The 18505-nt window shown below is 39.6% G+C and overlaps 1 protein-coding gene across 4 annotated transcripts in view; it reads right to left on the bottom strand.

The window, feature by feature from the left end:
• SBF2 (SET binding factor 2) overlaps positions 1 to 18505 on the bottom strand; it is a 416533-nt gene that overhangs the window by 353825 nt on the left and 44203 nt on the right. For all 4 annotated transcript variants that reach the window (XM_036494152.2, XM_004593793.3, XM_058663392.1 and 1 more), the window contains exon 2: positions 4974 to 5059. In XM_036494152.2, the coding sequence (XP_036350045.2) occupies positions 4974 to 5059 (86 nt within the window). The remainder of the gene's footprint in view (positions 1 to 4973; positions 5060 to 18505) is intronic.

Genomic DNA, 18505 nt, shown 5'->3' with positions numbered 1-18505 from the left:
TCTCTGTATATCTGGCTTTCTAATAATAATAAATCTTTAAAAAAAGTTTATTTTTTCAAAGTTAATTGGAATCCTAGTGCAGAATAGAACAACCACTTTAGTGAGTTTGAAGGATGGGAAGCTTACCACTAACATGAACTATTCTCTATGTTGAAAGAATCTGCTACTTCAAATGCACTCTAGATTTCACTGGGTTTCCTGACATGTGGTGTTACTACTTCAAACAAAAATGTCAGCTCAAACCACTGTCTTCCAGCTTAACCTCCATTTATAACTACTTGCTTTGTTCTGACTATAACTTTCAAAATCCTTTTGGTACCACATGGTTTCAAAGTCACACACTCATATTTTACAGCAGTATTCTTCAGTTTTCAGCCTTGATACTAAACAAAATCAAGTTTCTCTTCCCCACGTCCTTTATACCAAACTCAGGTTCACCTCTGAAAATGGATCTACCATCCAGCACCCTATGTCAGCCAGGAGACTTTACATGTTACCCTTCCTATCACCTATCTTTTATCATTTTCAAAAAGCTGTCTTCACCTATTTTTCAAGTCTCTGAGTAACACATTATCCACCTATCTTTATTCTAAATAATTACTTATACAGATAGCTCTTTTATGCCCACATGCAGGAACTTGTATTTTCATTATTCTTCTATAACTTCAGTCTCTCATATTTTTACCATTCTTCTATAACTTCAGTCTCTTCAAGTCTATGGGAGCTCTTAATCTTTTATCCAAAATGTCCACTACCTACATCATTCATCTTCCATGAATATTCTCCAGCAAACAGAACTCTTTTTCTATGCTTTTCATACTCAGTTCCCTGACCAAGAAGTATTTTTACTTAAGTGAGATAGATGATTGCTATCCCATGTGTGGTATTCTTTGGATTAACAAAATTGTTATATCTCTCAGGCCACCAATACTGAAGCTACTTCCTCCATGTTAACCTGTATAATGTACAAGATTTTATGCCTCTTCTCCTCAATCCACATTTCCACAAGACTAGGTCTACACTGAAGAAAGTTAAAATCACTTGCATATAACAATTCCTCAATAACCTTACACTGGAAATTCTAAATGAATGTTTCTTCCTTTTTCTAGACACATTTATTACAGTACTATAGTCTTCCAAGACAACTGGACAACCTTACAAACGTCTCAGTGCAAAAAATCCCTAGTGAAGACTGTAGCATGTTTTCTGAATTATTCACTTCTGAGACAACACATTCTAAAAAGAAGTTAGTGCCAAAATAATGCAATTTTGCTGATGACTAGCCAATGAAAACATTTATTTCCATAATCAGAAATGGACTGTTAACCATAGAATGTCTCTGCAAAACAATTCTTTACCTTTCTTTGAAACACTGTCACTAAAATTAGCTCCAACTTTATTTATAAGACTGTTGTGGTTTCCATGTATGCCTAAAAAGCACAAGAAAAAGATATAAATATCCCAGAACTGCAAAAGCAGTCATTACGTTTGGTTCAGCTTACTTTCATATTTTTATTTTTAAAATGCATCCAAAGTAAAGTTCACTGTTGTTCAATTTTTTTATGCAAAGAAACTTTATGTTCTCAGCCTTGATACTGAACAAAATCAAGTTTTCCTTCCCCACATCCTTTGTACCAAACTCTACGCCACCTCTGAAAATGGCCCCTTCATCTAGCAACTTTATGTAAAGGCAACTTATTTATGTAAAAGCAGGAAAAGAAAAGTTGTGCAGCATCTAGATTAAATCTGAGGTCTGATCTATCAGTGAATGTCTATTTAAATTCTTTTCCACAAGCCCTAAAGTTTACTCTTGGCCTGGACACAGTCATTTCTTGTTTGGAATATTTGTTCTTAGGGAGCAAAAGCAACAGAAAATAATTTCAGTATCATATTAACTGAGCCCTTAACGAATTCATAAATTAATATGCATTACTACATATTATTATATACATCAGTAAATAACTGATATAAGTTCATCGCAGTCCATCAATCCTATACAACTGTTAATATTAACACTGTAATATGTTAAAAATCATTCCACTACCTTGGAAAGAGTTAAATTTTTTTCCTGTAAATCATCGGATAACTGTAATTACCACTCCAGAATCCACACACACTTAGGGACTGAGTAAAAACATCTTCAATTAAAACTCAAAAAAAAAATCTTAAGTAACTATTTAACATAAAAACATATATTTATTTGAAAGGCAGATAAGATAGGCAGAAAGTGGTTGGGTCAGGCTGAAACCAGAAGCCAGAAGCCAGGAACTGAGTCAGGTTGCCTGCATGGGTTACAGAAACCTACGTACTTGAGCCATCACTGCTGCCTTGCAGGGTCCACATTAGCAGGGAGCTATGTGTAGCCGGAGCTACAGCCAGGAATCAGCATAGAATCAAACCTGAACACTTCAATTATGGAACACCACATCCTAACCAGCAGGCTAAATACTACCCCAGATTATAATTTTGTTATGTCTCTCTCTGATTTTTAAGTTACTGGACTCATCCAAGGTTACAAAGTATTTCATAATCAAGTTATTATCATTTACATATAGAATAGTTTCACATTTCTAATGCATGCAAGAATAGTACAAGAAAATAATAATAATAAAAATTAACAGTAATTTATTCTGCTTTAAAATGGACTTTGAGGAACTGGCTCAATGGCTCAACTGGCTAATCCTCCACCCGCAAGTGCTAGCAACCCATATGGGCACTGATTCATGGTCCAGTTGCTCCACTTCCCATCTAGCTCCCTGCTTGTGGCCTGGGAAAGCAGAGGAGGAAGGCCCAAAGCCCTAGGACCTGCACCCACACACATGGGAGACCCAGAGAGGGTTCCTGGCTCCTGCCTCCTAGCTTCAGAGCAGCTCAGCTCTGGCTGTTGCAGCCACTTGGGGAGTGAATCAGCATACAGAAGATCTTTGAATGTGTGTCCTTTTATCTGTAGATATGCCTTTCCAAGAAAAATAAATAAGTCTTTAAATACGGACTCTGAACAACTTTATTCTGTATGTGATAAAGCACAATAGATAATAAAATCAGAATTATTATGGAAAATTTTAAAAGAACATTTTATGACAATCAAATATTGTTTAAATATTAATCTAGTCCCCCAAACATCTTGAAGTTATTTTGAGAATCAGCTAAGCAGTCATGTGGAAAAATATGGCATCTTTTAGCACCTGCACCTCACTAACCCAACAGCACATGACTCCACCTATTATTGAAGAGATACCAACATCACTCGAACATAGAGGTATCCATCATACAAAGAAAACACATATGTATGTGTGTATGTGTGTATATATCCCTTGTAACTAAAGAAATATCAAAAGCATCATAGGAATCTATTCCCTTTATGTTTTCAAAACACAAAAACCATCCCTTTTTCGCCCTATCTATATAGCCAAGACAATGAGTACTGTTTTTCCTCCATAATATCTTTTCTTGAAAACCATGAAGGTGATCTACTATTCATATCGTCAGATTATGTAGTTTATCACTCACCACACTTCAGTGTAAAGGGAAATAAGGACTCAGAAAAAAGTTTCAATGTAGTTTCAAAATTTCATTCTCAGTCATCACTAAAACGGATATTATAGTAAAGTTTAAATCTTAGTGCAAATGCCCAGACACTCATCTGTAAGACCAATCACTGATAACGTGCAAACACGAGGGAGAAGAAAAAGCAATGTAAGAGGCTCTCCAAAATACCACTTTTCCTTGGATCCTCACATCCTTCCCCTTTTTGAATGCCAAAATTCAAGGTTTACCCTTTCTATGGGCCCACAGGCTTCTTTACAAGGCTGAATTATAACCATGAAACCGAAGCACTTAGCAACGTATCCTTTATCCAGGATGAAGCAGAACTTTGACCCTCATCAAATAAGCTAGGAACATGTAAAACTTTCAACGTCACTTTCATTTCTTATAGATACTTTTAATGCATGCTAAGAGAATGAACAATTCTTCCTCTGGAGCACAGAGAGGCTAAGGATGTAAACCAATACAACAACAGCAATATTAATAAACAATCAGAGAAGACATTGTTTTAAACATTTTATGAGTATTTTTCCAATTTATTCTTAGAGCAACCTTTTATAAAATTCGTATTACCATTACCCTGATTTTATAGATGACATCTCTGCTGCTCAAAGTACTTAGGAACCTGTCAAAAGTTGTATTATGTAACTGAAATTTTAACCCAATTGTCTGCTCCAGGGTCTTCTCTCTTAACTCTTATTATGCCAAATGGCTTTCATAAACTCACACATATACTCATTCCCGCATGTTGAAAGAACCAAACTTCACAGTTATATTGCCAAACACTTTCAGGATCATTTGAACTGACCCTCACTTTCACCACTATGGACCTGTCATCAGATTGAATGTCCCGGTCATCACAAATTATGCTCAGTCATTAAATTCCTTGAAAACGGCTGACAGAAGAGAGGGGGAAGTTGAAATGTACTTTTATAAAATAATTTAGATTCAGTGGCCAAAAACGAAACAATTTGGATCTGTAACTTCAAGACAAAATCCAAGACTAGTCACCATTAACAAACTTTTTATTTTCTTGTGTTTTTGTTTTGTTTTGCCTCCATTAAAATAACCAGGAAAATTTCAGAAAAAAAATCCAATAAGTATTTGTTCAGTGATAAATTACCACTGAAGTTAACAGTGGTAATTATTTTCAATAAGGAATAAGAGGAAATTTCCTGCTTCCAAGAATGTAAAGATAACCAATTTCATCTACCACAGTAGAGAAAAGTTTAAATGGGAAAAAGAACAGACTATAGACATTTCACAAACAATATAATCAAAGATTATTATTATTCTTGAGATCTGCCAGTGACAGAATTATTTAGTAACAGTACATTTAAACATATTTATTTCATAGAAAATACGTGAACAGAAATATAAAAAGAAAAATATCATTCAGAAAATGACATGATATAAAGCCAACTTACCAATTCAATTCCCTGTGGAAAAGGTGTGTCATCCCAGTCCTTTTGTGGGAATCTCTGGATTATTTTCCCCAGACCTTCTCCTGATCCTGTTAATAAAATCAAAAACAATTAGTTATAAAAATAACTGAAGCTATTATACTATTACTTATTTTTAAAGGAATACTTGAATACATCATGTTAGCATTATCAAGCATGAAAGAACATGAAAATATTCATCCTCTAAACAATGATGATATAATAGGCAACCCTTATCCTACAGAGTATCAAAACACTGACACATAGGAAAAGCCAAGAAAAGTAGACAGAGGCATGAAATCTACAGACTCAATCATGTCATGAGAGTAATTGTCCTGGGACTTAATAAGGAATGTAATTTCAATAACCCAAGTTAAAATTTAAGAAGTTTTCTAAGAGCACACAGTAATTTAATACAAAGTACAAAGTAATATAACTACTAAGCTTCACCTTACAAGTAACAAGTATACCTAACTTTAAAAACTGTATCCAGAACAAAGAATTCATAACCCAATAAAGTGAAAACAACCTAATTTCCAAAAGGGGGAGAAGAGCAGAATCCGAATAGACACTTTCCCAAACATGATGTGAGATGGTTAACAAGCACATTTTAAAAAGTTTAACATCATAAATCACCGGGAACACAGATTAAAACCACAACAAGATATTGCTACATACCTATTAGAATTTCTAAAATGTTAAAAATACTGATCATATCAAATAATGGAGAGAATGTGGGGAGACTAGAACTCTCACACATTGCAAGCAGGAACATAAAATGGTACAATCACATTAGAAAATAGTCTCACCATTTGCATAGATCCTAACCCAGGCCTAGAAAGGATTATTTATCCAAAAAATATATTTGTTTACCCTACTTTTAAAAAACTTGGAGAAACTTTTTTTTTAAAGATTTTATTATTATTGGAAAGCCGGATATACAGAGAGGAGGAGAGACAAAGAGGAAGAGCTTCCGTCCGATGATTCACTCCCCAAGTGAGCCGCAAGGGGCCGGTGCGCACCGATCCGATGCCGGGAACCAGGAACCTCTTCCGGGTCTCCCACGTAGGTGCAGGGTCCCAAAGCCTTGGGCCGTCCTCAACTGCTTTCCCAGGCCACAAGCAGGGAGCTGGATGGGAAGTGGAGCTGCCGGGATTAGAACCGGCGCCCATATGGGATCCCGGGGCGTTCAAGGCGAGGACTTTAGCCACTAGGCCACGCCGCCGGGCCAGAGAAACTTTTTTAAAGAGGAGAAAAGATTTGTATTTGAAAGGCAGATTTATAGAGATAGGGAGAGACAGTGAGAGGGACATCTTCCACATGCTGGGTCAATCCCCAAATGAAACAACGACCAGAGCTATAACCATAGTTACAGACAGGGTAAGGTAGAAACAAAAAGAAATATTGTCCACTACTGGGTAACTCCCCAAATAATCACAATGGACAGATTTCTCAAATGAGTACAGGGGCATAGGTACATAGGCCATCTTTCCCAGGTGTATTGGCAGGGAGCTAGATTAGAAGAGGACCAGCTAGGAGACAAACCAGCACCCATGTGGAATGCCAAAACTGCAGGCAATGGCTTAACCTGTTATGCCACAGTGCCAGTCCATGGCTCTTTTTTTCTTTTCTAAGATTTATTTGTTTTATTATAAAGGTAGATTTACAGAGAGAAGGAGAGACAGAGAGAAAGATCTTACGTCCACCGGTTTACTCCCCAAGTGGCCATAATTGCCAGAGCTGGGCTGATCCAAAGTGAGGAGACAGGAGTTTCTTCTGGGTCTCACACATGGGTGCAGGGTCCCAAGGCTTTGGCCATCCTCCTCTGCTTTCTCAGGCCACAAGCAGGGAGCTAGATGGGAAGCGGAGCAGCTGGAATATGAACCAGGGCCCATATGGGATTCCAGCAGTTGCAAGGCCAGGATGCAGCCAATGAGCTATTGCACCGGGCCTTCTTTTTTTTTTTTTTTCTAAAGATACACTTATTTTTATTGGAAAGTTAAATTTACCGAGAGCAGGAGACACCCAGAGATAAAGATTCTTCATCTGCTGGTTCACTCCTCAAATGGCTGCAAGGTCGGAGCTGAGCTGATCCAAAGCCAGGAGGAACCAGTAGGTTCTTCCAAGTCACCGAAATGGGTGTATGGTCCCAACGCTTTGGGTGATCCTCCTGCTTTCTCAGTCCATAAGTGGGAGCTGGATGGGAAGTGGAGTAACTAAGACATGAATTGTTGCCCATATGGGATACTGACACTTGCAGGTGGAAGATCACATGTCCATTTCTTAAAAACTTAATCAAATAGTCCAATCCTCAGATTTTGGTTTCTAAATACAAGTCTTTAAAAAAAATGTGGAGGGCGTCAGCGAGGTGGCACAGTGAGCTAATCATTCTCCTGCAGCATGGGCATTCCATATGGTTGCAGTTTGTGATCCAAGTCACTGTGGGGGCCTGGGCAGAGTCGCTCCCATCAGGGCATCCTTCATAAGAGTGACAAAACCCCAGCTGGGGCCTAGTCATAGGGAGATGCTAGGTTGGTCACAGGGGCCCTCACCCCTTGTGTCATGTGGTCAGAATATCACATATAATCCAGCACCTTGCTAATAGCCTGGGAAAATAGCAGAGGATAACTCAAGTCCTTGGCCCCCTGCACCCATGTGGGAGACCTGGAAGCAGCTCCTGGCTCCTGGCTCCTGGCTTTATATTGGTTCAGCTCTGGCCACTGTGGCCATCTGAGGAGTAAATCGGCAGGTGGAAGATCTCTCACTGTCTCTCCTTATTTCTATAAATCTGCCTTTCAAATAAAAATGTTTCTAAAAGATTTTTAAGAGGAGAAAAGTTGAACAAAAACTTTGAAGAAATAATCTAGGCCTGGGGTAGGTAGGATCCATACAGAAAGAGCCTGGTACATCTTACAGAAACAAAATTAAAAACTGCTCGAAAAGGAGGAGCTACTGAGGTTCATGCCATGGTGCAGAGGGTTAAGCCACCTGCAGCTACACCAGACCAGCCTTCCATAGCAGAGTGCTGGTTTGTGTCCCAACTGCTCCACTTCCAGTCAAGCTCCCTTTTAAAGTATTTAGGAAAGCAGTGGAGGATGCTCCAAGTATTTTGCAATTCCTGGCTCCTGTCTTGGGCCTGACCCAGCCAGCCTTGGCTGCTATAGCTGTTTGGGGTGTGAACCAGTGGACAGCAAATCTCTAAAAAATCTGTGTGTGTGTGTGTGTGTGTGTGTGTGTGTGTGTTTCTTATCTATGATTGTCTTTCAAATAAATAAAACTTAAAAAAAAAAGGAAGCAGGAACATGTTAAAAGAGCCAATCTGAAATTGTTCCCAATAACCAAAATTAGTTTAACTAACTATAGAAATGTCAGATTATAATGAGTACAAAATAAATACAAATAAATCTTCACAAATAAACTATTGACTGAAGAAATATATGGAGAAGAATAAATCTTTCAGGGTATCACATATTACCTCTCCCTCCCAGGAGGGGAACTTGTTTCCCTCCCCCTGAGAATGGACTACACTTAATGATTCATGTCTAGATAATGAGCCACAGAAAGGGAAAAAAAATAACTAGAGTGGACAAACCTAACAGACACCACCTTACTAACTGATCACCACTGACATCATGCAGATGCAGGGCACCCTCTGCTATGACACCATAAAAAGGAAGTATCACCCGTGGAATAATCATCCCCCAAAAATCATGATCCCAATATAATCACCAGAATACATCACACTCAAATTGAGGGACATTCTACAACATGCATGACCAGCACTCTTCAAAACTATCCAAGTCAACAAAGAAAGGAAATTAGAGGAAACTCAAGGAAACATGGGGCTACAAATAATACAATCTTGAACCAGATAATGTACTAAAGAGACCAAAAAAATAATACGAATAAATTTTAGTTCACTAAAGTAGTGGAATAATGTTTCTTTCTCAGTTTTCACAAATTATTATAAGACAGCACCACTACAGGAAACAGTGGAAGAAAACGTACCATATTTGTAGCTTTTCCTGAATTCAAAATTACTGAAGAATAGTTTATTTCAAAAATTATCCAAGGGGTATGCTTTTGGTTTAATAATTAGAACAGGGGAGAGCAGAGAAAGGAGGGGGAGTAGGAATATTTTACCCTAAATATTCATGTCCACTCAAATCCTAAGAATGAAGACTTATCGGAAACAATGTCTTTTGCAGCTATAATTAGTTAAGATTACGTCATAGTCAATTAGACTGGGTCTTAAGCCAATGACTGGTATTCTCTGAAACAGAGACAAAATAAATATACAAGGGAACAGCCATGTGAAGATGAAAGCAGAAACTGGAGTGATGCAATTCCAAATCAAGAAATGACAAGGCTGCCAGGAACCACAAAAGGTAGGACACAGGCGTGGAACTGACTCTCCCCCAGAATCCTCCATGGAGAAGTCAACCTTACTGCCATCTTAATCAGATCTTCCAGCCTCTAGAATGTTGAGAGAGCAATCCAGTCACTCAGTTTATAGTATTAAGACTACAAGGGGACCCTATGTTGTGCCACCTATGACATCACCGCCCAATATGCGCACTGGTTCCTGTCCCAGCTGCACCACTTCCGATCCAGTTCCCTAATAATGGCCTAAATGAGCAACAGCAGACGGCCTAAGTGTTCTGGTCCCTGTCCCCACATGGCAGCATACACAGTTGAAGTTGCTGGCTCATGGCTTTCTCCTGGCCCATCTGTTGTAGCAATGTGAAAAGCAAACCAGCAGGTAGAATATCTATGTCTGTATCTCTCCCTCTCTCCATAACTTGGCCTTTCACATAAATAAATCTTTAAAAATTACAAAGAAGATTAAAACAACTGGTTATAATGTTTATGACATTCATAGATATCTGACTATACCAGAAAGAAAAAAAAACCTGTGGAGGAAAAAGTTACCTTGTTACAATATCTACCAATTAGTCACAAGCCCCCTTCTTATAACTGTACAGGATAAATGTATTACCATTCTGCCTGAGTCTTAACACATTTTTTGATTGTCAGAATCATTTAATTTACATAATTCCAAAGAGTATAGTTGCAGTATCCTCAAATAGTTTCAAAAAATTCATCTTCATTTTTACCTATGCTGAGTGCTTTGAACATTTTTTCATGTTTTTATTATTTTATGACATATTTCCATAGGCCCTGGAATTTCCCTTACTCCTTCATAAATTCCCTCCTCCCACACACTGATTTCCCCTATATAATTACAATAGTATAGTTCTTCATAAACAGTCATAAGTCCCTCATTCTGCTATTTAAGTGTATCCTGACATTGTGGGCATGGACAGTGGAAGAGAGTCCAGTATCCTATTGTCAAGACCTATTTAACAGTTTCATTGGGAGTCCATCTTTGATCTGGAAGTAGAAATGTATACTGCATTGTATCCTCACATTTGGATAGGACAGTCTCCATTTCACACTTACTATATATCCCCTTAAATAAGAAACCACAATACAAAATCAACAACAGAAAGAAAAACAGAAAATTTACAATGCTGTGAAGTTATGCTGCTGAATGACTAATGTGTTGCTGAAGACATGAAAGCTTTCAATTGACTGGGATAATACTCTGCTAGCTCTGTCTTCAGACCAGAGAGGGTATACCTAAGAAGACGTTGAACTTGACTGGACAATAAGATGCTGGACTCTATGTTTGGTGTATGCTTGCAATGGGGGAATCTCAACTGAACTTGAGCTGTGGTTATGCAACAAGGTGGAGGAATCCACCATGGTGGGAGGGTTTGGGGAGGGGTGGGGAGAACCCAAGTATCTATGTAACTGTGTCACATAATACAATGTAATTAATGAAGTTAAATAATAAAAAAAAAAAAAGAAAACCAAGAACCTTCTTAAAGAAAATAATGCTACCTATAAGTCTGTGGAGAATTTAATATGAGAAAAAAAAACTTTCAAAGAAATGAAAATAAAACCAGAAACATCAAAATCCATGATACCTAGTTTCCGCTGATCTTTGTTGGTGAGAAGTGTCTCCTATAGGCAACAGATAGATGGGTTTTGTTCTTTAATCCAGTTCACAAATCGATGAGATTTGATTGACGAGTTTAAACCATTTACATTCAGGGTTAATATGATAGGTGGTAATTTGGTCCTGCCATTTTACTGGGATGTTCTCCACATTTGCCTTTGGTTTTGGTAGGTGCTATTCCATTTCTTAGTCAAGAGAACATTAGGCCCTCAGACCTAATGGCCAGCATGTTCCAGCAAATCAACACCACCAACAACTCACTTATTTAGGACACCTGGTGTCTCCCTAATCCTGGGAACTGCTTGAACCAGAAGTGGAAGAAAGGTTATGCAAGCAACGAATGGAGTGGCCACACCACAGAATCATGGGAGGTGGAGAGTGGTGGGCCAGGAACGGGGCTACGGAGACCATGGTGGAAGCCTAACACAAGAGCCTAAACCTGAAACTCACTGCAGGCAGTGGCACAAGTGATTCCAAAGAACTGAGTGCCAAATGCAATCAGCAAAATCAAACTGTAGACCTATGAGTTACACAACTTAGAAACCTACCTTAAGAAGAACAATCTACTAACCAGAAGTACAATGATCAAGAGCAAAAGAAGACACAGAGGTACTATGAATATTACTGAAGACTCCCCTGCAAAGGAGCAAAAGCCTTTGTCAACCTCAGAGTTAACTGAAGAATACATCAAGGGAATGAGGGATAAAGAACTTTTAAAAAATAATTATAAAGCTTCTCAGCAACAACCAGAAACACATACAGGAGTTCAAGGAACACTCATTGGAAATAGCAACAATGAAACAAAATCAAGCAGAATTATTACAAATGAAGGACACAATGGATGATGGACCTATGACTGTTTAAAAAGCACTATATTTTGTAATAATATGGGGGAAACCAGTGGGGTGGAGGAGACTTGCGAGGGGGAGAAGGAAAAATTCCAAAGTCTACTGAACTGTACCAAAAAATTAAAAAAAAACTATATCTTTGAAGCTTATCATTTGTCTCAACTACAGCCTTTGATTGACATACTGTGGCAGTGGGAATGGGTGGGGACAATCAGACCTTTCTTTCAACACAGAACATAATCTAGATACAAGCTGAACTGATATGTGTATTTCTAGCATTCAGATCCTCTCCTGATCTTCCCATTTTGCTAGAAGAAACCAGATCATGTAAGAGTATACCCAGAAATTATTGACTATTTGTTATTCTTAGAAAGTGAAAACAAACTCAACTTCTTCTCCCATTAGTCATCTTCTAGTTGAAGACAACTACATTTCCCTTAATATGCTGGTCACTCTTCCAAGTGAAAGGGTCTGTTTTCTCAAACATCATTACATTTTTCTTTTAAAAATCATCATTGATTGTAATGGATTTAACTGAAAATACAAACATCTCCCTACAACTGGCATCTTCAAACTAATCAAGTAGTCTTCGAGGATATGCACCCTGGCCCTCTCATTGCAGAGCCATGTTATTCTGCAGCAAGAAGGACCTTATCAGCTCCCAGGGCCCCAATCGGGCAGCTCCTGGTCTCTAGAACCAGGAGCTTAGTAAACCTCTCTTCTTCCTAAACGCAGCAGTCTGTGCTGTTCAGTTACAAGCAAACCACCAAATCAATAAAAAAGAGGTCTGAGCTTGTTTTAGCTCTGTGTCTGACTAGTGTCCTTAAACCAATTTGCTAATTTCTCTGAGCCTTGGTCTGTCACCTATCAAGTCCCTGATACCTCTGAAATAAACCTCATGAAAACATGAATGTCAAATCCACACATTTACCACTAGAGGGCATAAAACTATGGTTGGTGATATGGGAAGCTGAATTAATCCCATATGGATTATCTTCTTAAGAAAACTACAACAGTTTAAATGAACAAAACCTTGATAACTTATCCGCTGGAAAGGAACTCCTAAGTTATTGTCAAATACTGATATTTTATATAATACAAAATATCACTGCCTAATGATGATATTTGTATCATCATTAACTACTTTAACTTACACCAAATTGAATATTACAAAGACCTGCTTATTGTATAATACTGAGAAATCAATAATATTGCAATGAAGAAGAGGGAGAAGTAGCAGAGCAGCAGAATATGACAGAGACACAGGAGGGGGGAATTTCTTCAGTATTGTGTCTATGGAGACATTAAAGAAATACACTAACATTATAACGTAATAGTCTCTCCTGATACTTCAACAGGAAGACAGTTACACACTAAATTACTGAATTTCTTAGCAACAACTCCAAAATCATTAAAAGCTAAGAAAGGTATACAAACTAAGGGTCCATATACACATTTGCAATAGCATGTAAATAACTAGAGGTCATTAACTGCAATAAGCCAAGCACAGAAAGGCAAATATCACATAACCTCACTTACATGTGCAGTTTTAAAATATATGATCTCACAGAAGCTAAATAATGGTGGCTTAAATATATTTAGGCATTGGAAGGGAAAGGGGGAACAGATAAATGAAGAAAGGTTGACTACTGGGTACTAGGTTATAGCCAGAGAGCAGTAAAAAGTTCAGGGATTCTGCCGAACATTAGGGTGACTAGATATACTATATTGTTCTCTATTTTAAAAAACTCTAGGGAGTTGGCAACAGGGCGCAGCAATGTAGGCCATGGCCTATCATGTCAGCATCCCTTCTGACCACTGGTTCAAGATCTAGCCCTCACACAAAATGACCTCACATTTGGACATGTCATCCACGTGGCAGACACACATGAGTTACAGGCTCCTGGCTTCCTCCTGGCCTGGGATTAGCTGTTGCATCCATTTGGGGAGTGAATTGGTGAATGGAAGACTATTCACTACATTTAATTCTTTCAAATCAATAAAAATATTTTCTAAAAAACTTTTGCTTTGATCTAAGAGATATTTTTAGGTGCTTTTATTATGAACAAATGTTGAATGCTTGAAGGAATAAATGCATTCACCCTCACTGGATTTAACACAAAACAGAACATCACACAGTATTCCACTAATACATGCAATTTTGGGGTCCAGCGCCATGGCCTAACGGCTAAAGTCCTCACCTTGTACATGCTGGGATCCCATACGGGCATCAGTTCTAATCCTGGCAGCCCCACTTCCTATCCAATCCCGGCTTGTGGCCTGGGAAAGCAGTCGAGGACACCCCAAAGCCTTGGGACCCTGCACCCGCGTGGGACACCTGGAAGAGCTCCTGGCTCCTGGCTTTGGATTGGCACAACACCAGCCATTGTGGTCTCTTGGGGAGTGAATCATTGGACAGAAGATATTTCTGTCTCTCCTCCTTTCTCTCTCTCTCTCTATATATATATATCTGACTCTGCAATAAAAATAAATCTTTTTTAAAAATACATGCAATGTTTACGTCTGTTAAAGCTTTGAATAAGAAAATAAAGTTAGAAGTATACTAATAACATTTATACAACATTCAACATTGATCCTTTTAGGAAAGAGTCATAAAATTCAGAATTTCATTTTAAGATTTACTTATTTCTATTGAAAAGGCAGATAAGATTTATGAAAAGAGACAGAAAGGTCTCCCATCCACTGATTCACTCCGCCAATTTCTGCAACAGCTGGAGTTGAGCCAATCCGAAGCCAGGAGCTTCTTTCAGATCACTCATGTGGAAACAGGGTGCCACGGCTTTGGGCCATGCTCCACTGCTTTCCTAGGCCATGAGTAGAGAGCTGGAAGGGAAGTGAAACAGTCCATATGGGATCCTGGTGCTTGAAGAGGGAGGACCAGCCAATTGAGCCGCTGTGCCAGGCCCAAGAGTAACAAAATTTGAAGCACAATTTTTTTATTATGACATGTTATGTCATTTTAATTACATTAATTTACTACCAACTGAATATAAGATTATTATACAGAAGGTTCTCGGCTTTATAATTAAAAATTTTAAAGAATTCATATTTTATCTTTCTTAAACAAAAAATTTGTACCTCCTACACAATGCAACTGGGCATCACATATACAAATTTCTCATTCAACATGTCTCTTATCAACAGATGCCCTAACCTCAAGTCATTAAAGAGAAGAAAACTCCTTAAGTTTTAAAGTATCTCCAGAAACATGCCTTTCCACTTGATTAGGCCCTTTCCTTGAAAGAAACATAAGTGCTAGTGTTGCATCAAAGGCAGAGGCTCAGTCTGCTGGTCACCAGCATCCCGTGTCAGCACTAGCTGAGTTCTAGCTGTCCCACTTGGTTTCAGCTCCCTAGTAAATGTGCCTGAGAAAGCAGTGGAAGATGGTCCAAGTGCTTGATCCCCTTCCGTGCAACTAGGAGTGCCTGCTCCTGGCTTTAGCCTGGGCCAGCCCCAGTTGTTATGGACACTTGGGGAATGAACCACTGGATGAAAGGTCTTTTCTCATCTTTCCCTATCTCTTTCAAATAAATAATTTAAAACACATAAATAGCAAATTTTTCTTTCAAAATAATATTTTAAATATATTCTCTGTCTAAAATGTTCTGGCTTTCACTGCAAATTTATATTGCAGAAAGCTACAATCATGGGACCAGCATCGTGGTGTAGCCTGCTAACCCTCCACAAGCAGTGCCAGCATCACATATGGGTGGGTGCTAGTTCTAATTCTGACTTTCCACTTCCAATCTAAGTCCCTACTTAGCCTGGGAAAGCAGCAAAAGATGGTTCCAGTCCTTGGGCCCATGCACTTGCATGGAAGACATGAAAGAAGCTCCTGGCTCCTGACTTCAAATCGGATCAGCTTTGGCCATCGCAGCCATTTGGGGAATGAATCAGCAGATGGGAGGATCTCTCCATAAAAGTTACCTCTCAAATAAAAATAAATAAATTTTTTAAACCTAAAATCTGGATATTCCAAGGGGTTTCATTTTCTTCCCTGCTTAACTATCCTATTAAAAAAGACGACGACAAAGAGGAGGAGGAGGAAGAAAGAATAAAGACAAAAGCAAAGACAGAAATAAAACCAAAACTTCCTATCCTGCAAAAACAATTCAAGGATGAGGGTCAGTGTTGTGCTGTCTCAGGCAACACCACCATCCCACATGAGAACCGAATCAAGTCCTGGCTGCTCCACTTCCAATCCAGTTCCCTGCTAATTCACCTGGGAAAGCAGCAGAAAATGGCACAAGCACATGGGTGAGAAATCGGGATGAAGTTCCTGGCTTTATGTTAGCTCAGCCTTGGCCTATGTGGTAACTTGGGGGAGAACCCGTGGACACAGGATATATATCTCCTCTTCCTGTAATTGCCTTCAAATAAAGTAAATCTTAAAATGAAGAAAAATATTTAGAGGTTGTTCAAATGACTAAGCAAGTTAAAAAGCTGGTGATAATGTCCTTTACTAAAATTCCTTTCCTTTAAGTTTCACTCTCTTAAACACTGCTTTCCCCTAAAAGATTTAAAAATAAAAATATTGAGCATTGATACCCTTTATTGAGCACTTCTACCAACACAGAAAATGAAACTTGATCAAAATTTCCATAATTCCTACAAAACCTTCTTCTCTCCATTCTCCATATCAGAAAATGGTACTTTATCTATACAGACATTTGGTGTTTAAGATTCTGTTCAGCTGCATATGCAGAAAATCTAAAATAGCAGTAGCTTAACAAGATATTTTTCTGTAAAAGAAGCCTAGAAGTAAAGGACCCAGTACTAACAACAGACCTATACTCTCAGAGATCCAGTTTCTTTAGATCTCTCTCTCTCTCTCTCTCTCTCTCGAATTAATATGCCTTTACAGATCTAGACAGTGTAATCATGCTTTAACTAGAAATTATGTTTCAAAATGAGGAGTGCAAACTACATAATCAGAACCCCAGAAAAGGCAAATTTCTTCGTGTATCACTGGCCACAACCAGTCACAAGGTCAGATTCAACTACAAGAAAATAGTTAAGTGGCAGCTGCACTCACACACACACACGCACACACAGACACAACATTGTTTCTAAAGGAAAGAACAGATAGCATGAGGAACTGGAGTTTTCTTTTAGCAACATTAATTTTTTTTTCATCGCAAAGTCAGATATACAGAGAGGAAGAGAAACAGACAGAAGGATCTTCCATCTGTTGATTCACTTCCCAAGCAGCCGCAATAGCCAGAGCTGAGCCAATCTGAAGCCAGGAGCCAGGAGCCTCATCCGGGTCTCCCACAGAGGGGCAGGGTCCCAAGGCCTTGGGCCATCCTTGACTGCTCTCCCAGGCCACAAGCAGGGAAGTATATTCCGGGGGTATATTCTGTGAGGGATATGTGGGCCAAACCCTGTGGAAATACTAGCCCCACTGGTTAGCTCAAGAGTTGGGGTGGTGATGGACTGAACAAGGTGTGACCAAGGAGCCTGCCATCAATCACAGGCAAAGGAACTGACAACAGTCTGGGCTGGTCAAGGCAGCAGCACCCAAATGTGTGTCATGAATAGGGATGGGGTGGGCCAGGCTGCAATGTTCACCAGCTCATACAAGGCCAAATGAAAGGCCAGACTATGCCGGGCACTGGCCTAAAACCCAATGGCATGTATGAGAACTGGGTCTGGGAGTGGGTCAAGTGCAGAAACTTGGGAAACTCCCCTGGAGCCCAGGCAGGCCTGGGGACAGCTCACCACATGCAAGTGGTGGCTGGCGAGAGGGATCCGGGCATGAGACGCCCCGGCCTGAGACCCACCAGCAGCTAGGAGGCTGCAGGAAGTTTAAACCCCCAAGCCCAAGATCGTGCCCCTCCCCAATCCCATCCACCGCTCAATGAGGGCGGCAGGTTGGACCCAGAGACTTCCCCCTGGGTGTACTTACCCCGAAGGGAGCAGCCCCCGGAGCCCAGGCAGGCCTGGGGACAGCTCACCACGTGCACAACTGAATAACTAAAAAAGACAAAGTCTCCAAGTAGATTTGCACAAAGAATGCTAAAAGAATTCTTCTAGGCTGAAGAATGATACTAAACTCAGACCTTCAGAAGGGGTAAAGAACAGAAATATCTTGACACACATTGAAAAATACATCAAAACGCAGGAAGCATGGAGGTAAATAACCCAGAAGAGGCTTTGGAATGTGACCCACTGGCATACACTTGGCTCGGGTTGGGGCAGACCAGGGTGAGTCGGTTCACGTCATCCACTGGCAAGCCCAAGTGCTGAAACTGTGTGGGGGCCTGGCCGGGTAAAAAAAAGCAGTACAAAACACAAAATGCCAAGGTGAAATGGCCTGTGCTAGTAGGGAATGCAACACCCGACCAGCACTCCTCCCACTGGTTTAGGTGAGGGACGAGAGTGTGATGGGCAGAGCCGGGGAGAGATGCGATACTCATTGGTTCCAATAGAGGTCGGGGCTCAGAAGAGAGCCAACCCAGGGGTTAAAACCATCAGCTGATCGGAGTGATGGAAGGGGGCGAGCACTGTGCTTACTAGTAGTACATGTAGGAGCCTGGACTGGGAATGCCTCAAAGTTTTTTTTTAGGGGGATTCCCCTGAACAAAATGGAGGAATCAAAGCATTAACCAAGAAAAGATGGA

Source organism: Ochotona princeps, chromosome 4 (genome assembly GCF_030435755.1).
Source record: "Ochotona princeps isolate mOchPri1 chromosome 4, mOchPri1.hap1, whole genome shotgun sequence".
Classification (NCBI taxonomy): domain Eukaryota; kingdom Metazoa; phylum Chordata; class Mammalia; order Lagomorpha; family Ochotonidae; genus Ochotona; species Ochotona princeps.
Note: the sequence above shows the minus strand (reverse complement) of the source record. Positions and strands in the feature narration are given on the sequence as shown.